This window comes from Castanea sativa, chromosome 3 (genome assembly GCF_040712315.1).
Source record: "Castanea sativa cultivar Marrone di Chiusa Pesio chromosome 3, ASM4071231v1".
Lineage (NCBI taxonomy): Eukaryota > Viridiplantae > Streptophyta > Magnoliopsida > Fagales > Fagaceae > Castanea > Castanea sativa.
In genome coordinates this window covers 58,667,096-58,692,217 of record NC_134015.1, presented here as the reverse complement: position 1 = coordinate 58,692,217, position 25,122 = coordinate 58,667,096, and the positions used below count along the sequence as shown (strand labels likewise).

Here is a 25,122-nt window from a genome sequence, read left to right as displayed (position 1 = left end):
CAATTTGCTAGCCTCTGATGCGGCTGGATTTTGTTGTAACAGATTAATCAATATCTAATCTAAGTATCTTTCCTTTTTCACCAAAAAAAAAAAAAAAAAAAAGAGAGCTGCAGGAATAAGATATATTAAACATGGTTGAGTCAACAACTGTTAACACTATATATTTTCTAGAGGGTTGAGTCGAACCAGAAGGCCATTGGTTGGTTGGAATAGGTGAAATGCAATCTTTTCATCCAGGTTTGCTTTTTCCAATTTGAAGTTGGTCACAACATTATGCATGAATGCAAGAATTTCTAAACGTGCATATTCCATCCTCGGGCACATTTGAGCTCCTCCTCCAGACGGTACAAATGTGTATGCGGGGCAGGACCCTTCCCTTCAAATCTCGAAGGATCAAATTTTTTTGGATCAGGAAAATATTTGGGATTTTTGTATGTTGAACTTACACTCCAGTATGTCTGCAAGAAAATAGATTGAGAAAGGTTAATACCATGCCAATACATCACCATTGTGTTATACCTTAAGTTAGCTTGTATATGCTTGTTTCTTAGATACCTTCCATACCTTTGGAATTGTAAAACCCATAAGTAAAGTCAGTTGTGAACACTCTGAATGCTCCTATAGCAGGTGGTGCTAACCTCATTGCTTCACAATCACATGCCACATTTCAAGAATACTTCATCTTCTGAATGTCATCCCAATTCAACAACTCATCGGGCATTTGGACTTTGCAATCTGCATTTGTTCTATAACCAAACAAACCAGTTTCACATTAAACTAGCTAGACTATTTATATAGCAACTATATAAGAACTTTAAGCTGACACCATCTCATAGTGCTGTAACTGTGTGTATCACTTCGTTTAAGAAATAAGAAGTTGTACAAGAGCAAGACTAACAAGCAAAAAAAAAAAAAAAAATCAAAGTTGGAATCCTGTTTCAATGGTAGATAAGATCTGTTGCGAATCAAAAAAAAACTTCCCAGAATACGTGTGGAAACAGGAAATGCATGGGAGAGGAAGGTGTCGAGGGACTAATAATTAAAATGAAGATACACCAAAAAGAAAGACAAAAATCAAAGAAAGAAGTAATCACCTTTTTGTTGTGGGAAAAACATATAGAATGAATGGGAGAGGGAGGAGTAGAGGGACTAATAGCAAATTTATGGGGAGAAGAATAGTAAGAAAAAAAGAAAAGAAAAAAAAAAGAAAAAAAAAAGAAGAGAAATAGTTGGAGGACGAGCAATGGTAAAGTAAGAATGCAAGAGTTGAGAATGAAAAGGCATTAATTGGAAACGTGCTTGACATAACACAACAGAATGGCAAAATTAATTGTTGATTCTCTATTATTATATAAAACTAGAGGATTATGTATAGGATCAAGTCCTCCTGGTGTTTGCATGTTAATTCTTGCTTGATGATTTTGTAGAGGGTCAGTCGATGAAAAGACTGAAGGATTATGTATAGGATTGAGTCTTCCTAGTGTTTGCTTGTTAATTCTTGCTAGATGATTCTTTAGAGGATCAATCAATGAAGAGACCGGAGGATTATGTAGAGGATCGAGTCCCCCTGGTGTCTGCTTTTTAATTCTTGCTTGGTGATTCTATAGAGAATTAGTCAATAAAGACATTGGAGGATGATGTATAGGATTGGGTCCTTCTAGTGATTCTTTGTTAATTCTTGCTTAATGATTCTGTAGAGGATTGATCAATGAGGAGATTGGGGGATTATGATAGGATCGGATACACTTGGTGTCTGCTTGCTAATTCTTGCTCAATAATTCTATAGAGGATCGACCAATGAGGAAATTGGAGGATTATGTATAGGATCTAGTCCTTATGGTATCTGCTTGTTAATTTTTGCTTGATAATTTTGTAGACGGTCTGTCAATAAAAAGATTGAAGGATTATGTATAGGATCAGATCTTTCTGGTGTCTTCTTGTTATTTATTGCTTGATGATTCTGTAAAGGATCAGTCAATGAAGAGATTGGAGAATGATGCATAGGATTGGGTCCTCTTGGTGCATAGGATGATGCACAGAAGTAATGTTTTTATTTTTTATTTTTGTTTGTTGTGGTTGAAAGACACAACAATTGTTTTAAACGGTATCTTTTCTCCTAACAAATGACATTTGAAACAGCATGTCATTTCAAGGTTTTAAAAACGTTTGGTATGCCACATGTAATAACGGGAGTGAATTGTAGATTAGGCTTCCTCCATTATATATAGTAATAGAAATGATGATTATGCAGTATATATACAAATACATTTAGAAAAAGAATAAAATATTGCAAATAGATACACTTGGCTCGCCACTCTAGAGTCTAGACAAGCCTCACATCCCATATGCTGCTTACCATGTATAATGATTATACTGCAACATTATGAGAGCACACTTAACTTATATGTATTAGCCCTCCCATATTTGCTTACAACTTAACGACAAATTGAAGTGAACGTAAGATGACTTTACGGCTATGTTGTACTTTGCCTATTATCAATGTAAGATTTTGCAAAATATACACATGCAGCCAATATTACATCACTGAGTCCTGCAAGTAGCCAATAAAAGTAATCAAGATGTGCACGATTAAGATTATCAGCAAACCAACTATCTTTGCCATCCCTGCCAGTTACTTCCTCAATGACAGAGACAAGAAAGCTGCTTATAAAGCTCCCCATGCCAAAGACACTAAGGTAGAGGGCAAGACCTACACTCCTTAATTCAATTGGGACCTGATCATAGAAGAATTCTTGTAGACCAACCATGGTGAAAACATCAGCAATTCTATATTGAGGAAGCTGCCACCACACACTCATTGGAATAGTCACACCTGGCATATCAACCAGCTTATACTCTTCAGCAGTTTTCAGCCTTTTCATTTCAACTAGAGCAGCAACTATCATGCACAAGGCAGAGAAAAGCATCCCAGTTCCAATTCTCTGCAACATCGTGATGCCTGAGGGCTTTCTAGTAAAAGCTCTTGCTATAGGAACAAAGATGCGATCATATATGGGAATGACGAGAATAATGGACAGGCCGACAAAGGACTGTAGTGAAGCAGCCGGTATTTCAAAGCCTGAAAAAATTGTTGTGTCCATGGTAGCACCTTGCTTGGTAAAAAAAGTTCAGATCTGAGCATACACAACAGCATATCCCAAGCTTGTAACCCATATTGGAACAAGCCTAAGAACAGCCTTTGCTTCTTCAATATCACTGACAGCACAGACCTTGCCTTCTTCATTCAAACCATCTGGGGACAGCAAGGCTTTGTTGAGAAACCTGCCAAATTGTAGGATCCAAATGGCTCTATAAGTGGACTTGTTATCTGATCTAAATTACCAATTAAAAGTTTTTTTAGTAAGTCAACTTCCATTAATTCATCAAAAAGAAGAGGAAGACTTGTCCAGTAGCTGCAAATCACAGTATGGCAATCTTCTTGTTCATATTTATCATAATAGAAGTTCCTTGTATCATGCTAAAAAGTTGTATCCTTCAAAGATGTAAGAACTCTCTAATGTGGAACCAATGTCAGGTGGTATATGTAATTTTAGGTTAGTGAGTAGCCACATAAGATCAATGCATAGTTGTAAACTTCCAGAGTAACTAATTTATAAGGAATTATCTAAAGTCCCATGGTAATGCATCTGGAGCATCCAGTCAATATGCATTATATGTAAGCTACAGGTACAGTGTGTTGTCCACATCTGAAATGATAAATTCAAAAAATTGGATATGTATACATATATGATAACAAAAACTAAAAAACTTCGTACCAATGCACAAAATTCTCACTTCTGCGGGGTCTGTAGCCCCCCCCCCCCCTTTTTTTTTTTTTTTTGGTCTCTTATTATGAAGGAATGTCAAGGACAATGACTGATTTTGATAGGGGTTAGTTTTGTTAGTTTTGGTGTTAGTTTGCTCTGTTTTTTCTTTAAGCACATTAGGAACAGAATAAGGTTTGAGGAATAAAAATTTTGCACCTTTGGCCTTTCCACGGTCTTATATACAATGTTGACTATCTTAAGAGCATTCATACCTTGTATTAATGCTTGTATGAATGCTCATAAGACAGTCAACATTGTACCATACTACCATATAAGATGCCATATATGGGAACTAACGAATGCCCCTAGGAACTGTGGTTAAAATATACTTAATGCTTTTATTAAATAATATTTTTTACGTGAAAATATACTTTTCGTTCCTACGTTTTGGACCAATTCTCATTTTGGTCCTTAAATTGATTTTGCTATAAATGTAGTCCCTAAAAAAAGAAAATCGATTCTATTTTGATTCCTGCAGTTAACCCCCTAACGGAAACCTCCTACGTGGCAGATGAAATGTCCTGTTTACTGAAATGGCACTAATGTGACCATTAAAATATTATTAAAAAATTTATTTAGCATTTTTAAATGCCATGTCAATATTTAAATTAATAAAAAAAAGCCAGCTTAGAGTATTTAAACTAAATTAAAAAACAAACCTTAATCTAATTTTATTATCATTATTATTACTTTTTTCACTTTCATTATTTTTTCGTAAGGAACGTAAAAACTTGTTTCATGTTCTTCCCAACTCCCAGAACAAGAGTGAACCCAAAATCAAACTTCAGGTTCTCACAATCAATATACGTAGCAAAATTCACGTTTTCACAATCAAACCCACCACCACCATTGATTAAGAGCAAGTTGAACCCAACCAAACAAACCCATCTCTTAGCAACCAAACACAGCAACAAGTAACAACAAACACAAAGAAAAAAAAAACACATCTCCTTCAATTTCGTGCCCAACACCAACCCAAATCCAGCTAAGATATCTCTCTCTCTATCAAAAATCTTAGCTTTATGAAGAAATTTCTAGGGTTTGCTTTCCACACTTTACCTTCTCAGCAAATTCTATCGTTTTTGGGTTTGGAGCAGATCTGAGTTTTTGGGTTTAGAGTAGATCCAACGGCACCGTTTTTGCCTCCTCAAATCCAACAACTCTATCAAACCCCATCGTTTTGCCTCCTCGACCACTCCGTCAAACGACACTGTCTTGACAAATGACTACCTCCTCCTCCTCCTCGTCCTCATCAATCAAAGAGAGAGTGTTTGGCCTTGTCGTCGTTGTCCTCATCAATCAAAGAAATCCGCCTCCTCAGCTTGTGATCGTGAGAGGCAGAGCTTGGGGTCTTTGGCCATGGGTTCTTGGGGTCTTTGGCCATGGGGTTTCTAGGTTTGGAGCTTGGTGTCTTTGGCCATGGGTGTTTGGGTTTGGAGCAGATCAAAGAGAAATCAGAGAGATAGAGAATGAGAGAACAATGGGCAGAGAGAGGGATTAAATTGATGCTGTGATGTTGGTGACTAAGAAAATTTTACGTTGGGTTGGATGACTTGGGTTTGTGGGGTTGGGATTGGGGTTTGGTGTAGAGGATTGTGATAAAAAAATTTAAAAATTGAGAATTGAGAAATTAAATTTTTAGTTTAAATCGAATTTGTAATTTCAGTTTAAATTAAAATTAAGAAATTAAAGATTTGTTTTTAATTAGATTTAAGTTTTGTTTTTTAATTTTTTTTTTTTGGTTTAAATTTTCTGAGACGGCTTTTAAAAAAAAAACTTAAAAATGCTGACTTGGCATATAAAAATGTCAAATAAATTTTTTTAATGATATTTTAATCGCCACATCAATGGCATGTCAGCGCCACATCAGCAAGTAGGGTATTCCGTTTGCCATGTAGGAGGTTTCCGTTAGTGGGTTGACGATAGAGACTAAAATAGAACCAATTTTCTTTTTTTAGGGACTGTATAAGAAATGAAATTTGATGATGCCAAGAAAATCAGTAGGCTGGATGCTTCGGACTTGAAAGGACTACTGGTTCTTTCTACGGCCTGAAAAAGAAAGAAAAGCGTATCAAAGGCGACCGGGGCTGCCAGCCAAAAATCCTCCGATGGTAAAGTTAGTTTTTCCCTCTAAGTAATCTGAGTTCCAACTTTTTTTGAGTAAAAACTGAACATACCTTTGCCTTTTCTGAATCAGTCTTTATATAGTGCCTTCATAGACGGTTATCGAAATAGGAACCTCTCCTGGATTCGAGGCTTAAACGTAACTGCCATAACCGTTCAGGAGTTACACTTCTATTTCACAACAGATACATGACCGTTATGCATGGGATAAGGGATTGTCACATTATATTCGGAGATTCTCCTAAGTATGATATCCTCGTCCTGAATTTCCTTCGTCGAGTGCACCTGCTGATTCCAAGTGTAAAATCCTAGTCCATGGATCTTTACGTGGACGAGTCCTCTCAGGGTAGGCTGTGCACATCCCACGGACGAGGGATGTAGCTTCGCTATCACCCTCTGGACGTCCTTGTTCGTTACCCTCGTCCTGAGGATAACTTCTGGACGGCTGCCGAGGTGATGACCGTCCATGGACGGTTTGGGTGGTTTGAGTGTTTTCATCCCACATCAGTTGCCCCTCGTCCAGGAGTTATACGATGTATCAATAGACTTTAAAACGCACCACGTGTCGCACATCCATAGGAGGTTAGTCAACTGGTTTACTCCTCCGAGGCATGCGCCACGTGTCACCTTATAATTAGGTCCGTCGTTGCGGTTACCGAGACTTTTCTGCTTATAAATAGTGGTTTCTCTCTCATGCCCCTCTCACTTTTTCAAATTTTCCGCTTTGACACTCTCGTCCGTCGCTTCGTCTAAGAATATCCTCAGCGTCCTTAGTGTCCCTCGTCTAGAGCCAGGTAATCTTTCTATACTTACTTTAGCTTTCCTTGTTAAGTGTTAGGACGTTTTCAATGGCCTCCTGCTCGTCTAGCGACAGTGTGGTCAGGGCCATAGACGAGTATCACGACGACTCTAGTTATGACACCTCTAGTAACGTCAGTAGTAGTAGTGGTCACACAACTGAGGAATACACATCTGGTGTTCCTGGAATCCCTGTAGAAACTTTTCAACAGAGTATTAGGACGAGGACAGCCTCTGGGGCTGACACCTCGATGAGCTCCCCGCCGTCCTCCCCTTTAGACGAACAGGAAACCGTATATAGTTGTGCTCTAGAGGTTCCTTCCAGGACGGACGAGAGAAGGTTAGATTCCCTTAGGACTTGGTTCCAGATTCCTGATGATCTAAACCCTAGGCTAGCTGTCCGAGGTGAGTGGTCCTCTTAAGATATGCACTTTTCATTTTTGTTTATGATTACTATTTATATTTATTTATTATATATTTATTTATATATTTTTTTTTTTTTTAGGAATGGCAACCATGAAGGGAAACAAGGGGAAGGAAGTTGTCGACGAGGTAGCCAGACCTGAGCCTCAGCCCCAGCCTCGTCCTGCTTCTGGAGAAAAAAGGAAAAGCCTATCCAAGCATGTGGACTTGGCTAGCTTGCCAAGTCGTCGGGGGAAGAAAGCTAAGTCCGGGCCGTCCAGGACTGAAACCGTTAGGCCTGAACTTCCTCCTCAGCCACTCGTCTTGGTCGTTGACGTAGATTCGTCCACGCCCCTCAGCGCCACTCCGTCCAAGTCCCCTGCTCCTGACTTGTCCCAGCCTCCTCAACGGACTTCTACAAATTTATTGGAGAACGAGGATCTGGCTTGGGAACGATTCCAAGAGGCTGTGAAGGGCGAGGACGTAGCTGCGTGCTACGACATGTCCTTGAAAGAGTTCGAGCACTCTGGCGTCCATGATCTCTTTAAGGTGACCATCTTTGCCTCGTCCTGATTTGTCCATGTTTTCCCAATATTACTTCTATCATCTGAACTTCCTATTCTTCTATGTAGGCAATGTCCAAGTTCATAGCTGCGTCCAGGCAGGCCACAAAGATGGACAGGACGAGGGTCCTCCTGGAGAAAAGAATAGAAGAGGTCAAAAACGACTATAGGACGTGGGCAGAGGTGGCGAACAAGGCCAAGGACGAGGCTGAGGAGTTCAAGGCTTTGGTGGGGGAGCTGAAGTCTGACACTGCTAGGAAAGACGAGCGTCTTGAACTTCTTCAAAAGGAGAACAACGGGCTGAATCTACTTCTGAAGAAGGCTAAAGACGAGGCAGTGGAAGAATTCAAAGCATCCAAAGAGTTCATTGACCTGATGGATACAAACTACGCAGCAGGGTTTGAGGACTTTAGAATGGACGCTATGGACAACTTTCCTAAAGTTGACTTTAGCACCATTAAACTCAACCTTGCTGCTGCTACAAGTTCCCTCGTCCACACAGGCTCAGACGATGTCAACATCGAGGACGACGCTTCCACCAAACCAGCTCAGGACGACCCCAACGTTGATGCCCCTTCCTCTTGAAGAAATTGTTATTGCTGTTTAGCTTTCTTCTTTTCCCTTTTTCTCTTTTTTATTTAAAATGTATTTGAGAATTTGAAATGTTATTCAAGTACAATTTCCTCGTCTAGAGTGTTCTAGACGAGCTTATGAACAATGTCTTTTACTGTTTATTTTATAAGGGTTTTTGGACGGTGGCCGTCTACCCTTTTCAAGTTAAAGAATATCTTCTTTGTTTGTTTTCATTTATGTCATTGTCCTTTAAACTATGCTCTAAGTGTTGAATGACCGTCTACAATCTTTTTATGGACGACCCACTTAGGACTGATGATGACTGCATTACTTTAGCCTGTCCTTTAGGCAATTATTATTCGCCTTCTCGAAAGCAGTTTATAATGTTTGTGTTTTCTCGTCTTGACGAGTGCTCGTCTCTGGAATGTTATATCTTAAGGCTTACTTTTCTTCCTTAGACGAGTGGGCCTTGGCCTTCTTCCTTTTGCTTTATTCTTTTTATTTTTTTTTGAAGGAAAGCTTTGGACGAGCAGTCCTTGGCTTCTTTCTCTTGCTTTATCCTTTTTGAAGGAAAGCTTTGGACGAGCAGTCCTTGGCTTCTTTCTCTTGCCTTTTTTGAAGGAAAGCTTTGGACGAGCAGTCCTTGGCTTCTTTCTCTTGCTTTATCCTTTTTTGAAGGAAAGCTTTGGACGAGAAGGCCTTAGCATTTTTCCCTTTGCTTTGTTCTCATTTTTTTTTTTTTTTAAAGGAATCTTGGACGAGCATGCCTTAGCATTTTTTCTTTGCTTTATCCTCATTTAAAGGAAATCTTAGACGAGTTTGCCTTCGTCCCGAGATTTTATTTGTCTAAGGCTTTTGCCTCGTCCGTGGATATTATCAAGGAAACTGGAATTCAAGTACATAAGAAATCCAAACCATATTATTACATGAACATTGTTCACAAACTTGGCACACGCTTACAAGCTAGTGCCTTATTAAGATATCAAGTACATAGCATCGTCTTTCATAAGCTAGTCTGTAAGTAATGCAAAAGTTTAAGAACTAGTGCACTTTTATTCATAACACACCATAATAGTAGTAAAAGCACAAGTAAATATAAGCAAACACGCAAATCACAATTGTAATTTTGCCACTGACTTCCCTTGTCCCCGCTCATCACTGATAGTACCTTCGCAGATGTTCCACGTTCCAAGAATGCTCTAACTTCCGCCCGTCTAGGGCTTCCAAGTAGTAGGACCCTTGCCTTTTGCAATTGATTACCCTGTAGGGTCCTTCCCAATTGGGTCCCAGTTTTCCATGAGCTGGGTTCCTGGTCGCCAAGGAGACCCTTTTGAGGACAAGGTCCCCCACACCGAACCGTTTGGGTTTCACCATGGCGTCATGCTGTCTGGCCATGAGATTTTTGTACCTTGCCGTCTGTTGTTCCGCATCCATTCTTACCTCATCGATAAGATCGAGGTCGAGGCGAAGTTGTTCCCCGTTGTCTTTCTCCTGGTACTCCATCACTCGGTGACTCGCCATGTGGACCTCCGCTGGTATGACAGCTTCACTCCCATAGGCTAGTTTGAACGGGGTCTCTCCTGTTGGAGTTCGTGCAGTCGTCCTATAGGCCCAAAGAACACCCGGTAGCTCGTCTGGCCATATCCCTTTTGCCCCCTCAAGCCGAGTCTTGATGATTTTCAGCAGGGATCGATTTGCTACTTCTGCTTGCCCATTTACTTGTGGATGGGAGGGTGAAGAGTAGTGATTCTTAATTCCAAAATGATTGCAGAAATCCCTGAAGGGTGCGTTGTCAAATTGACGCCCGTTGTCAGATACTAATACCCTGGGTACTCCGAACCTGCATAGGATGTTCTTCCATACGAAATTTTTCACGTTCTGCTGAGTGATTGCTGCAAGAGGCTCGGCTTCTACCCACTTGGTAAAGTAATCTATTCCAACCACCAGAAATTTCATCTGCCGGATTCCTACGGGGAAAGGACCCAGGATATCCAGGCCCCACTGTGCAAAGGGCCATGGGGCCGTCATTGGGGTCTGGTACTCTGACGGCTGTCTAGGCACGTTGCTATAACGCTGGCATTGGTCACATACCTTGACATAGGCTTTAGCGTCTGCCTGCATTGTTGGCCAATAGTAGCCGGCACGGATGACCTTATGGACAAGGGACCTTGCCCCTGAATGATTTCCACACGATCCTTCATGAACTTCCCTTAGAACATAGTTTGACTCATCAGGAGCCAAGCATCTTAAGTAGGGTTGGGAAAAGCCTCGCTTGTACAACACTTCATTAACGAGGACATACTTGGCCGACCTGACCCTCAACTTTCTCGCCTCATCCTTGTCCTCTGGAAGCCTCCCATCCTTGAGGTAAATTATTATCGGACTCATCCAATTCTCTCCTCCTCCTATCTGCTGTATGTCAGGGATGTCTATACTCGGCATGTACTGGATGTCGTCGAACTCGTCTATAACCCCTGCCGAGGCGGCTTTCGCCAAGGCGTCTGCTTCTGCATTCTCCTCCTTAGGAAGTTGAATAAAACTTATGGCTGAAAATTTTCGGGCAAGGCGTTTCACTTTGTTAAGGTACTTCTTCATTTGATCCTCCTTGACATCACACATCCCATTTACTTGGTTGATGACCAGTTGAGAGTCTCCTTTGATTGTTAACGACTCCACCCCTAAGGACTTGGCCAATTCCAACCCCTTGAGTAGAGCCTCATACTCAGCCTCGTTGTTGGTAGTTGGATACTGCAGACGGGCCGCATACTCCAACTTGTCACCCTCAGGGGACTTCAGTACAATTCCAATCCCTCCTGCATACATTGTGGACGATCCGTTTACATTTACCACCCACATTTCATTTCCTTCGTCCTTGTTCAGGTCGTCCTGACTGGGGGTAAATTCTGCAATGAAATCTACCAACGCTTGCGCTTTTATTGTGCTCCTTGGGAGGTACCTGACATCGAACTCGCTGAGCTCAACGGCCCACTGTACCAGCCGTCCGGTAGCTTCCAACTTGCTCATCGCCTTTTTTATGGGATGGTCTGTCAGGACGTTGATGACGTGTGCCTGAAAATAATGTCTCAGCTTCCTGGAAGCCGTGACTAATGTGAAGGCTAGTTTCTCCATTATCGGGTATCGTCCTTCTGCCCCTCTCATCGCGTGGCTTGTGTAATAGACCGGCCTCTGGACTCTCCCCTCTTCTCTGACCAACGCTGAGCTTACTGCGTGTGGGGACACTGCCAAGTACAAGTACAACTCTTCCCCAGGTACAGACGGACTCAACAATGGGGCCGTCATTAGATACGCCTTCAGGTCTTGGAAGGCCTTTTGACACTCGTCTGTCCATTCAAAAGCCTTCTTAAGGACTTTAAAGAAATGTAAACATTTGTCAGTAGCTATCGATACAAACCTGTTGAGGGCGGCGACTCGTCCAGTAAGAGACTGGACTTCCTTGATATTTCTCGGTGGCTCCATGTTCAGTATCGCCTGGATTTTATCCGGATTCGCCTCAATTCCCTGTGCGACACCATAAACCCCAAGAACTTACCCGACGAAACTCCGAAAGCACACTTGCTCGGATTTAACTTCATGTGGTACCGTCGTAACATATCAAAAGTCTCTTGAAGGTCGTCAAGATGTTTATCCTTAACCTGGCTCTTCACCAGCATGTTGTCCACATAAACCTCCATATTTCGCCCGATTTGAGGACGGAACATATGGTTAACCAGCCTTTGGTAGGTCGCCCCTGCGTTCTTCAAACCGAAGGGCATAACCTTGTAGCAATACAACCCTTGACTTGTGACGAATGAGGTCTTCTCCTGATCCGCTTCATTCATCTGAATCTGGTTGTACCCTGAGAAAGCGTCCATGAAGCTAAGTATCCTGTGACCTGCCGTCGAGTCCACTAACTGGTCAATGCGCGGCAGTGGGTAGCTATCCTTGGGGCAACCTTTGTTGAGATCAGTGAAGTCCACGCACATCCGCCACTTGCCATTGGCTTTTTTAACCATGACTACGTTCACCAACCAGTTTGGGTAATGAACTTCTTGGATAAACTTTATGGCGACCAACTTCTGCACCTCTTCCTTAACGGCATTATCTCACTCGGGAGCAAAAACTTTTCTCTTATGACGCACTGGTTTCGAATAGAAACACACGTTCAGGATATGTGTAATGATGTTTGGATCAATGCCAGGCATGTCCTCATGAATCCATGCAAAAACATCGAGGTTTTTCCTCAAAAACCAAACCAAAGTGTGCTTTGCCCCCACTTCCATGTTTGCCCCAACTCTGGTAGACTTCTCGGGCTGGTCATCGTCCAAAGGGACGTCCTCTAATGCTTCAGTGGGCTCAGCCACGACCCTTTTTCCGTCTATACTCATCGTCTGCATATGCTCGTCCATGGCCAGCATGGCTAAGTAGCATTCTCTGGCAGCCAGTTGGTCTTCTTGTACCTGGCCTACTCCGTACTCGGTAAGGAATTTAATGGACAGGTGGTAGGTAGAGGTTACTGCCTTCCAGCTGTTCAAAGTTGGCCTTCCAATAATTGCATTGTATGACGATGCACAATCAACAACAAGGAAATTCACCTCTTTGGTTATCTGCTGCGGATACGTCCCGACGACTACTGGCAACATGATGGTGCCCACAGGTTGCACCTTCATTCCTCCGAATCCCACCAACGGCGAGTTCACTGGTCGAAGCCGATCTCGTCCTAGCTTCATTTGTTGGAACGCGGGGTAGTAGAGAATGTCTGCAGAGCTGCCATTGTCTATCAATACCCTCCTGGTCGTGTAGTCAGAGATGAGTAGGGTGATGACTATCGCGTCATCGTGTGGATGGTGAATTCGTCCTGCCTCCTCGTCCGTGAAAGTAACAGCCTGTTGGTCTACCTCCCTCGCCCTAGAAGGTCATCCAGACTGTTGGATGTTCTGCACCACCCTCAGGTATGTCTTCCTTGGTTTGGACGACTGCGCCGTTGAGCTTCCTCTTATAATTACCCTTATTTCTCCTAGTGGGGGGCGTGATGATTCTTCCACCTTGGCCTTCATTTTCTCATCTCTCTGATCTCGTCCAAGGAAGTTCCTCAATTTCCCCTGTCTAATGAGATTTTCTATCCGTTCTTGCAAGTCAAAGCACTCGTCTGTATCATGCCCGTGGTCCCTATGAAAACGGCAGTACTTGCTCCTATTACGCTTGTTGGGGTTTCCCTTCATTTTGTCTGGCCACTTCAAGGACGGATCATCCTTGATCTGCATAAGAACCTGCTCTATTGGCATAGTCAGGGGCGTGTATTGCTGATTCCTTGCGGAGGAACTGGCCTACTTACCATCCTTATCTTTTCTCTCGTCTACCCGAACTTTCTTCGGACGAGGTACCTGGTCCCGGTAGCGATGGTGGCCCACCTCCGAGCGCTGCGCCCTTTTTCTTTTCTTGGCTATGATGGCGTCTTCGGCATTCATAAAATTCCGGGCCGAATGGACAAGCTCGGCCATAGTACGTGGTTCCTGCTCGTAGAGCTTATGAATAAACAAGTCAGAATTGACCCCATTGTGGAAAGCGGCCAGCAATAGCTTGTCATCCATCTCGTCCACCGTTAAGGCTTCTCTGTTAAACCGGGTGATAAAAGATCGCAAACTCTCATTGTCCCCTTGCTCTATGGTCAGCAGGCTAGAGGAGGAACGCTTGTGACGCTGTCCTCCAATGAAGTTGTTGACAAACAGCTTACTCAGTTCTTCAAATGATCCCACTGAGTTTGGGGGAATCTTGCTGAACCACACTCGCGCTGGTCCCTTGAAAGTGGTGGGAAAAGCTCTGCACATGATCTCGTCTGGGACCCCCTGCAGGTGCATGGTCGTCTTGAAAGTTGCAATGTGATCGCAGGGGTCGCGATTTCCATCGTACGAGTCTAGAGAAGGCATTTTGAACTTCGGGGGTAGAGGGTGACTGTTGATGGAGGCTGTGAAAGGGGAGTCCGTTCGGTGGACCATATCATCTACTGGGTTTGCTCGCCTCATGTTTTCCCTCATTTCATCCATGGCTTTTCTCATCTGGTCCATTTCTTTTTCCAAGTGCGGCACCCTTCTTGAAGCGGTACCCCTTGTTTGATCTTCGGACTCTACATTCTCCCCTCCTCCTTCCTGACTTGGGGCCCTTCCCTCCATGTGTCCTTGACGCTGCCTCCTGAAGTTGATCTCCTTATTCAATTCCTGGTTCTGACGCGTCAGTTCTGCCATAGCGGCAGCCATGGATTGTATGTGCTGCATAGAAGGCGGTTGCATTACAGGTGCTGATCTGCGATCACGAAGGGGATTGCTGGAAGCATCCCTACTCTCCTGGTGGCCTGGGCTGGTAGCCCTTGATCTTGTTCGAACCATTCAACCTTTTGTCTGGGATAGAATAACAAGTTTACTTTTCCTACAGACGGCGCCAACTGATGATGCCAAGAAAATCAGTAGGCTGGATGTTTCGGACTTGAAAGGACTACTGGTTCTTTCTACGGCCTGAAAAAGAAAGAAAAGCGTATCAAAGGCGACCGGGGCTGCTGGCCAAAAATCCTCCGATGGTAAAGTTAGTTTTTTCCTCTAAGTAATCTGAGTTCCAACTTTTTTTGAGTAAAAACTGAACATACCTTTGCCTTTTCGGATATTCAGATTCAGCTCTCTGCCTCTCTCACTTCTCCTCACTTCCTCAGTCCTCACGCCTCCAGCAGAGTAGCCTCATTCCTCAAGCTCTCTGCCTCAGCCCCTCGCCCCAGCCCCTCGCCCATCCCCTTGCGCGCGCCCCAGCCCCTCGCCCCCTCGCGCTCGCCCTCTCTCAGCCCCTCACCCCCTCGCGAGCGCCCAGCCCTAGCCTTCCCCCAGCCCCTCGCGCATGCCCCAGCCCCAGCCCCTCGCGCGCGCAAGCCCCAGCCCTAACCCCAGCCCCTTGCGACCCTCGCGCCCCTCGCGCACACCCTAGCCCCTCGCGCGTGCAAGCCCCAGCCCCAACCCCAGCCCCTCGCCCCAGCCCCTTGCCACACCCACGATCACTCTCTCTGCCTCCACATATAGTTTGATGTGGGATGAAAACACTCAAACCACCCAAACCGTCCATGGACGGTCATCACCTCGGCAGCCGTCCAGAAGTTATCCTCAGGACGAGGGTAACGAACAAGGACGTCCAGAGGGTGATAGCGAAGCTACATCCCTCGTCCGTGGGATGCGCACAGCCTACCCTGAGAGGACTCGTCCACGTAAAGATCCATGGACTAGGATTTTACACTTGGAATCAGCAGGTGCACTCGACGAAGGAAATTCAGGACGAGGATATCATACTTAGGAGAATCTCCGAATATAATGTGACAATCCCTTATCCCACGCATAACGGTCATGTATCCGTTGTGAAATAGAAGTGTAACTCCTGAACGGTTATGGCAGTTACGTTTAAGCCTCGAATCCAGGAGAGGTTCCTATTTCGATAACCGTCTATGAAGGCACTATATAAAGACTGATTCAGACAAGGCAAGGGTATGTTCAGTTTTTACTCAAAAAAAGTTGGAACTCAGATTACTTAGAGGGAAAAACTAACTTTATCATCGGAGGATTTTTGGCCGGCAGCCCCGGTCGCCTTTGATACGCTTTTCTTTCTTTTTCAGGCCGTAGAAAGAACCAGTAGTCCTTTCAAGTCCGAAACATCCAGCCTACTGATTTTCTTGGCATCATCAGTTGGCGCCGTCTGTGGGAAAAGTAAACTTGTTATTCTATCCCAGACAAAAGGTTGAATGGTTCGAACAAGATCAAGGGCTACCAGCCCAGGCCACTAGGAGAGTAGGGATGCTTCCAGCAATCCCCTTCGTGATCGCAGATCAGCACCTGTAATGCAACCGCCTTCAAGAGACTTTTGATACGTTACGACGGTACCACATGAAGTTAAATCCGAGCAAGTGTGCTTTCGGAGTTTCGTTGGGTAAGTTCTTGGGGTTTATGGTGTCGCACAGGGGAATTGAGGCGAATCCGGATAAAATCCAGGCGATACTGAACATGGAGCCACCGAGAAATATCAAGGAAGTCCAGTCTCTTACTGGACGAGTCGCCGCCCTCAACAGGTTTGTATCGAAAGCTACTGACAAATGTTTACATTTCTTTAAAGTCCTTAGGAAGGCTTTTGAATGGACAGACGAGTGTCAAAAGGCCTTCCAAGACCTGAAGGCATATCTAATGACGGCCCCATTGTTGAGTCCGTCTGTACCTGGGGAAGAGTTGTACTTGTACTTGGCAGTGTCCCCACACGCAGTAAGCTCAGCGTTGGTCAGAGAAGAGGGGAGAGTCCAGAGGCCGGTCTATTACACAAGCCACGCGATGAGAGGGGCAGAAGGACGATACCCAATAATGGAGAAACTAGCCTTCACATTAGTCACGGCTTCCAGGAAGCTGAGACATTATTTTCAGGCACACGTCATCAACGTCCTGACAGACCATCCCATAAAAAAGGCGATGAGCAAGTTGGAAGCTGCCGGACGGCTGGTACAGTGGGCCGTTGAGCTCAGCGAGTTCGATGTCAGGTACCTCCCAAGGAGCACAATAAAAGCGCAAGCGTTGGTAGATTTCATTGCAGAATTTACCCCCAGTCAGGACAACCTGAACAAGGACGAAGGAAATGAAATGTGGGTGGTAAATGTAAACGGATCGTCCACAATGTATGCAGGAGGGATTGGAATTGTACTGAAGTTCCCTGAGGGTGACAAGCTGGAGTATGCGGCCCGTCTGCAGTATCCAACTACCAACAACGAGGCTGAGTATGAGGCTCTACTCAAGGGGTTGGAATTGGCCAAGTCCTTAGGGGTGGAGTCGTTAACAATCAAAGGAGACTCTCAACTGGTCATCAACCAAGTAAATGGGATGTGTGATGTCAAGGAGGATCGAATGAAGAAGTACCTTAACAAAGTGAAACGCCTTGCCCGAAAATTTTCAGCCATAAGTTTTATTCAACTTCCCAGGGAGGAGAATGCAGAAGCAGACGCCTTGGCGAAAGCCGCCTCAGCAGGGGTCATAGACGAGTTCGACGACATCCAGTATATGCCGAGTATAGACATCCCTGACATACAGCAGATAGGAGGAGGAGAGAATTGGATGAGTCCGATAATAATTTACCTCAAGGATGGGAGGCTTCCAGAGGACAAGGATGAGGCGAGAAAGTTGAGGGTCAGGTCGGCCAAGTATGTCCTCATTAATGAAGTGTTGTACAAGCGAGGCTTTTCCCAACCCTACTTAAGATGCTTGGCTCCTGACGAGTCAAACTATGTTCTAAGGGAAGTTCATGAAGGATCGTGTGGAAATCATTCAGGGGCAAGGTCCCTTGTCCATAAGGTCATCCGTGCCGGCTACTATTGGCCAACAATGCAGGCAGACGCTAAAGCCTATGTCAAGGTATGTGACCAATGCCAGCGTTATAACAACGTGCCTAGACAGCCGTCAGAGTACCAGACCCCAATGACGGCCCCATGGCCCTTTGCACAGTGGGGCCTGGATATCCTGGGTCCTTTCCCCGTAGGAATCCGGCAGATGAAATTTCTGGTGGTTGGAATAGATTACTTTACCAAGTGGGTAGAAGCCGAGCCTCTTGCAGCAATCACTCAGCAGAACGTGAAAAATTTCGTATGGAAGAACATCCTATGCAGGTTCGGAGTACCCAGGGTACTAGTATCTGACAACGGGCGTCAATTTGACAACGCACCCTTCAGGGACTTCTGCAATCATTTTGGAATTAAGAATCACTACTCTTCACCCTCCCATCCACAAGTAAATGGGCAAGCAGAAGTAGCAAATCGATCCCTGCTGAAAATCATCAAGACTCGGCTTGAGGGGGCAAAAGGGATATGGCCAGACGAGCTACCGGGTGTTCTTTGGGCCTATAGGACGACTGCACGAACTCCAACAGGAGAGACCCCGTTCAAACTAGCCTATGGGAGTGAAGCTGTCATACCAGCGGAGGTCCACATGGCGAGTCACCGAGTGATGGAGTACCAGGAGAAAGACAACGGGGAACAACTTCGCCTCGACCTCGATCTTATCGATGAGGTAAGAATGGATGCGGAACAATGGACGGCAAGGTACAAAAATCTGATGGCCAGACAACATGACGCCATGGTGAAACCCAGACGGTTCGGTATGGGGGACCTTGTCCTCAAAAGGGTCTCCTTGGCGACCAGGAACCCAGCTCATGGAAAACTGGGACCCAATTGGGAAGGACCCTACAGGGTAATCAACTGCAAAAGGCAAGGGTCCTACTACCTGGAAACCCTAGACGGGCGGAAGTTAGAGCATCCTTGGAACGTGGAACATCTGCGAAAGTACTATCAGTGATGAGCGGGGACAAGGGAAGTCAGTGGCAAAATTACAGTTGTGATTTGCGTGTTTGCTTATATTTACTTGTGATTTTACTACTATTATGGTGTGTTATGAATAAAAGTGCACTAGTTCTTAAACTTTTGCACTACTTACAGACTAGCTTATGAAAGACGATGCTATGTACTTGATATCTTAATAAGGCACTAGCTTGTGAGCGTGTGCCAAGTTTGTGAACAATGTTCATGTAATAATATGGTTTGGATTTCTTATGTACTTGAATTCCAGTTTCCTTGATAATATCCACGGACGAGGCAAAAGTCTTAGACAAATAAAATCTCGGGACGAAGGCAAACTCGTCTAAGATTTCCTTTAAATGAGGATAAAGCAAAGAAAAAATGCTAAGGCATGCTCGTCCAAGATTCCTTTAAAAAAAAAAAAAGAGAACAAAGCAAAGGGAAAAATGCTAAGGCCTTCTCGTCCAAAGCTTTCCTTCAAAAAAGGATAAAGCAAGAGAAAGAAGCCAAGGACTGTTCGTCCAAAGCTTTCCTTCAAAAAAGGCAAGAGAAAGAAGCCAAGGACTGCTCGTCCAAAGCTCTCCTTCAAAAAGGATAAAGCAAGAGAAAGAAGCCAAGGACTTCTCGTCCAAAGCTTTCCTTCAAAAAAAAAAAAAAGAATAAAGCAAAAGGAAGAAGGCCAAGGCCCACTCGTCTAAGGAAGAAAAGTAAGCCTTAAGATATAACATTCCAGAGACGAGCACTCGTCAAGACGAGAAAACATAAACATTATAAACTGCTTTCGAGAAGGCGAATAATAATTGCCTAAAGGACAGGCTAAAGTAATGCAGTCATCATCAGTCCTAAGTGGGTCGTCCATAAAAAGATTGTAGACGATCATTCAACACTTAGAGCATAGTTTGAAGAACAATAACATAAATGATAACAAACAAAGAAGATATTCTTTAACTTGAAAAGGGTAGACGGCCACCGTCCAAAAACCCTTATAAAATAAACAGTAAAAGACATTGTTCATAAGCTCGTCTAGAACACTCTAGACGAGGAAATTGTACTTGAATAACATTTCAAATTCTCAAATACATTTTAAATAAAAAAGAGAAAAAGGGAAAAGAAGAAAGCTAAACAACAATAACAACTTCTTCAAGAGGAAGGGGCATCAACGTTGGGGTCGTCCTGAGCTGGTTTGGTGGAAGCGTCGTCCTCGATGTTGACATCGTCTGAGCCTGTGTGGACGAGGGAACTTGTAGCAGCAGCAAGGTTGAGTTTAATGGTGCTAAAGTCAACTTCAGGAAAGTTGTCCATAGCATCCATTCTAAAGTCCTCAAACCCTGTTGTGTAGTTTGTATCCATCAAGTCAGTGAACTCTTTGGACGCTTTGAATTCTTCCACTGCCTCGTCTTTAGCCTTCTTCAAAAGTAGATTCAGCTCGTCGTTCTCCTTTTGAAGAAGTTCAAGACGCTCGTCTTTCCTAGCAGTGTCAGACTTCAGCTCCCCCACCAAAGCCTTGAACTCCTCAGCCTCGTCCTTGGCCTTGTTCGCCACCTCTGCCCACGTCCTACAGTCGTTTTTGACCTCTTCTATTCTTTTCTCCAGGAGGACCCTCGTCCTGTCCATCTCTGTGGCCTGCCTGGACACAGCTATGAACTTGGACATTGCCTACATAGAAGAATAGGAAGTTCAGATGATAGAAGTAATATTGGGAAAACATGGACAAATCAGGACGAGGCAAAGATGGTTACCTTGAAGAGATCGTGGACGCCAGAGTGCTCGAACTCTTTCAAGGACATGTCGTAGCACGCAGCTACGTCCTCGCCCTTCACAGCCTCTTGGAATCGTTCCCAAGCCAGATCCTCGTTCTCCAATAAATTAGTAGAAGTCCTTTGAGGAGGCTGGGACGAGTCAGGAGCAGGGGACTTGGACGGAGTGGCGCTGAGGGGCGTGGACGAATCTACGTCAACGACCAAGACGAGTGGCTGAGGAGGAAGTTCAGGCCTAACGGTTTCAGTCCTGGACGGCCCGGACTTAGCTTTCTTCCCCCGACGACTTGGCAAGCTAGCCAAGTCCACATGCTTGGATAGGCTTTTCCTTTTTTCTCCAGAAGCAGGACGAGGCTGGGGCTGAGGCTCAGGTCTGGCTACCTCGTCGACAACTTCCTTCCCCTTGTTTCCCTTCATGGTTGCCATTCCTAAAAAAAAAAAAATATATATATATATATATAAATATATAATAAATAAATATAAATAGTAATCATAAACAAAAATGAAAAGTGCATATCTTAAGAGGAGCACTCACGTCTACGGGTAGTTAACTCGTGTGCTAAAGCTTCGACGGACGGTTCAGGGCCGAGTCCCCACTTGTATAGACGCTTAAGGGTCACTAACAAGTGAAAGTCTCGTTCAGGATGTAGACGGGCCCTGTGGACGCGGTCACGATGGAACTTGCTCAAAGAGGGTCGTCCAACGGCTGGAAAGGGAAGAAAGAAATTAAGGTTAGACCATCGTCCAAACAGAAAGTATAATATAAAAGAAACAAAAAAGAAGAACGTAACATACCTTCTGGACGAAGGTTCCCTATGTCTCCAGTATAAGGAGCAAATGAGTCTCTACCAATCCCAACGGGATGCCCCGCCCAGAAACCAGAGACGAAGAAAAACTCCGTCTTCCAGTTTCTGTCAGACGAGGGCAAAGACTTAATCAGTCTACAATCATTGCCCCTGGCTATGAACTGATGGAAGCCTCGAGATTGATTTATTTTGGAGGGTTTATAGCAGTACAAGAACTCGTCCACGGTAATAGGACGGTCCCCGTCAAACACCTCCATCCATAAGACTTGCATGGAGACAATTAGTCTCCATGCGTTGGGGTTAAGCTGATACACCCCCAAGCCCAGCCTAGTGAGTAATTCCCTAGCAAAGGCATTTAAAGGAAGTCTAAGCCCCCCTAACAAATAGGCTTCATAAACACCTATTCCAAAACGAGGCTGGCAACACCACTCACCTCGGACAACTAGCCTAGGGTTTAGATCATCAGGAATCTGAAACCAAGTCCTAAGGGAATCTAACCTTCTCTCGTCCGTCCTAGAAGGAACCTCTAGAGCGCAACTATATACGGTTTCCTGTTCGTCTAAAGGGGAGGACGGCGGGGAGCTCGTCGAGGTATCAGCCCCAGAGGCTGTCCTCGTCCTAATACTCTCTTGAAAAGTTTCTACAGGAATTCTAGGAACACCAGATGTGTATTCCTCAGTTGTGTGACCACTACTACTACTGACGTTACTAGAGGTGTCATAACTAGAGCCGTCGTAATACTCGTCTATGGCGCTGACCACACTGTCGCTAGACGAGCAGGAGGCCATTGAAAACGTCCTAACACTTAACAAGGAAAGCTAAAGTAAGTATAGAAAGATTACCTGGCTCTAGACGAGGGACACTAAGGACGCTGAGGATATTCTTAGACGAAGCGAAGGACGAGAGTGTCAAAGTGGAAAATTTGAAAAAGTGAGAGGGGCATGAGAGAGAAACCACTATTTATAAGCAGAAAAGTCTTGGTAACCGCAACGACGGACCTAATCATAAGTTGACACATGGCGCATGCCTCGGAGGAGTAAACCAGTTGACTAACCTCCTATGGATGTGCGACACGTGGTGCGTTTTAAAATCTGTTGATACATCGTATAACTCCTGGACGAGGGGCAACTGATGTGGGATGAAAACACTCAAACCACCCAAACCGTCCATAGACAGTCATCACCTCGGCAGCCGTCCAGAAGTTATCCTCAGGACGAGGGTAACGAACAAGGACGTCCAGAGGGTGATAGCGAAGCTACATCCCTCGTCCGTGGGATGCGCACAGCCTACCCTGAGAGGACTCGTCCACGTAAAGATCCATGGACTAGGATTTTACACTTGGAATCAGCTAGCGCACTCGACGAAGGAAAGTCAGGACGAGGGTATCATACTTGGGAGAATCTCCAGATATAATGTGACAATCCCTTATCCCACGCATAACGGTCATGTATCTGTTGTGAAATAGAAGTGTAACTCCTGAACGGTTATGGCAGTTACGTTTAAGCCTCGAATCCAGGAGAGGTTCCTATTTCGATAACCGTCTATGAAGGCACTATATAAAGACTGATTCAGAAAAGGCAAAGGTATGTTCAGTTTTTACTAAAAAAAAGTTGGAACTCAGATTACTTAGAGGGAAAAACTAACTTTACCATCGGAGGATTTTTGGCCGGCAGCCCCGGTCGCCTTTGATACGCTTTTCTTTCTTTTTCAGGCCGTAGAAAAAACCAGTAGTCCTTTCAAGTCCGAAGCATCCAGCCTACTGATTTTCTTGGCATCATCATAGTTAAAAATGGGTATGGTAACTATGGTTCAATTTCATTTTTGCCTTTATTTTTTCATTTCAATTTCCCTTTCTTTCTTTTCATTTTTCTTTTCTTTTTTCACTTAAATTTCTCATTTTCATGCTTCAATTCTTGTTTGCAGGAGAAATTTATAGTTGTGATCGTGGACTCTGAAGTCTGAAGTGTTGTTTGCTGAAATGTTATATACTTCTTTAAAAAATTTATTAATTATTTATATAATTTAAATAAATAATAATTAAATTATTTATGACGTCACCGGTTCGACCATCGGTCAGACCCCAGTCCGACCTTAAAACCGGTAATTAGCTGCTTTTCCGGTTCGTTCACCGTACCGGTTTTTAAAACCATGCTACTAACGTTATGCTAAGAATATAACATAACTGTCAATGAAGCAGCTTCTCTTTATACATAAACCCCTCCTCCTAAAGCATCATCTAAGTAGACTGAAATAGAATTAATGGATAAAAGTGGACCATATGGACTGAAGGGGACCAAAATTGACCAAATGGACCAAATAGACTGAAATGCACCAAAATGGATTGTATGGACCGAATAGACTAAAGTGGGATGTAATGCACTGTAGTGGACCATATAGACCGATACGGACCAAAATGCACCAAAGTGGATCGTATGGACCAATGTGGACTGAATTTGACTAAATGGACCGAATATACTGAAGAGGACCGAAATTCACTGAAATGGACCATATGGGCCGAAATGGAGCAAATGAACCGAATAGACTGAAGAGGACGAAAATGCACTAAAGTGTATGGTATGGACCGAAGTTGACCAAATGGACTGAATAGACCGAAGTGGACCAAAATGCACCAATGTGGATTGAATGGACTGAAGTGAACTGAATTTGAGCAAATAAATCAAATAGACCGAAGTGGCCGAAATGCACTGAGGTGGACCACATGGACCAAAATAGACCTAAGTGGACTGAAATCAACCACATAGACCGAAGTTGACTGAAATGCATAGAAGTGGACCATATGGATCAAAGTGGGCGGACATAGACCAAAGTGGACCAAAATGGGCAGAAATGAACCCAAGTAGACTAAAATGCTATGTTGATGTGACTCAATTGGAGTGTGGTAACAATAAATGCAACACTTTAGTTTTTAGATATTATATAAGGAAAATGTTAACAAGCATCGTGCGGTACTTGTTAACATTTCTTTTTTTGTGTTTCATTTAAAAAGAGGAAAAAAAGCTGTCAAAAGAATTGTCAAAAGAGATTAAAAAAAAAAAAATTGCCAAAAACTGAAAAAGTGTCAAAAGTTATAAAAGTTACACAAAAAATTACCTAAAATGTGTTGTTAACGAGCACCTTACGGTGCCCGTTAACACAACCCATTATATAAATAAGTTATGTTAACGGATGTTCTTAGAGCAATTGTTAAAAAAACATAATAGGAAAGTTTTGACACCACTTTCATAAAAATAGAAAAAGCTATCAACAAAATTTATTATTTTATTATTCTCCCAACAAAATGTTTTCAAAAATAGCTCCTAAATCAATGCTGTATATAAATATAGATGTATAAATGTAGATGTATAATTTTTTCTATCACTCCGTCAATCTCGATAAAATTGTCATCTTTGTTAAATGAAAAATAAAGCAATATCCGAGGCAACAGAATTACATCTCTAGAATTTTATTTTTTATTTTTGGGTGGGGGGGGCGGCGGGGGGGCTAGTAAGTTATTAAATTCTTGGGTGTTGAACCATTGAAACCCATGCCCATTACAGATTTGCATGCACCGTAAGAATCTTTGTACACTAGTATCAAAATGTGAATCTTAAGGTCAATTATTATATATTCGAGGGGTTTTAAGCAATGTATGGAAAGTTTGGTATATATCTAAGACGAGCACACAACTTTTATCCCTTAACTTTTTTGACAATATATATTTCCCCACCCAAATTTACAATTTACTAATTTGTGCGATTGTAAATGGTTGACAAAACATGGTGGGTCCAAATCACAAAAAGTGTCTACCACCAATACTTGCTTAAATTAGCAAGTAGTGAAATTAGGTGTGTCATGTGCGATTAGTGTGACTTATTCCTACTTTTATGTTACAACATTTGCTACAATTTTGATATGGCAACCTATAAG

General features: G+C 43.5%; 1 protein-coding gene and 1 pseudogene across 1 annotated transcript; both read right to left on the bottom strand.

The window, feature by feature from the left end:
• Positions 1-2,474: 2,474 nt before the first annotated feature.
• On the bottom strand, positions 2,475-4,110 carry LOC142629252 (protein NRT1/ PTR FAMILY 5.10-like; annotated as a pseudogene).
• A 3,535-nt stretch (positions 4,111-7,645) lies between these two features.
• Positions 7,646-21,091, bottom strand: LOC142629251 (uncharacterized). The gene is made up of 4 exons (XM_075803208.1): positions 20,925-21,091; positions 20,372-20,817; positions 19,845-20,288; positions 7,646-7,846 (listed from the first exon to the last, which is right to left on the bottom strand). Exons 2-4 carry the CDS (start codon positions 20,813-20,815, stop codon positions 7,646-7,648), a joined length of 1,089 nt encoding a protein of 362 aa, XP_075659323.1. The 5' UTR covers positions 20,816-20,817; positions 20,925-21,091.
• Between the last annotated feature and the right edge of the window lie 4,031 nt (positions 21,092-25,122).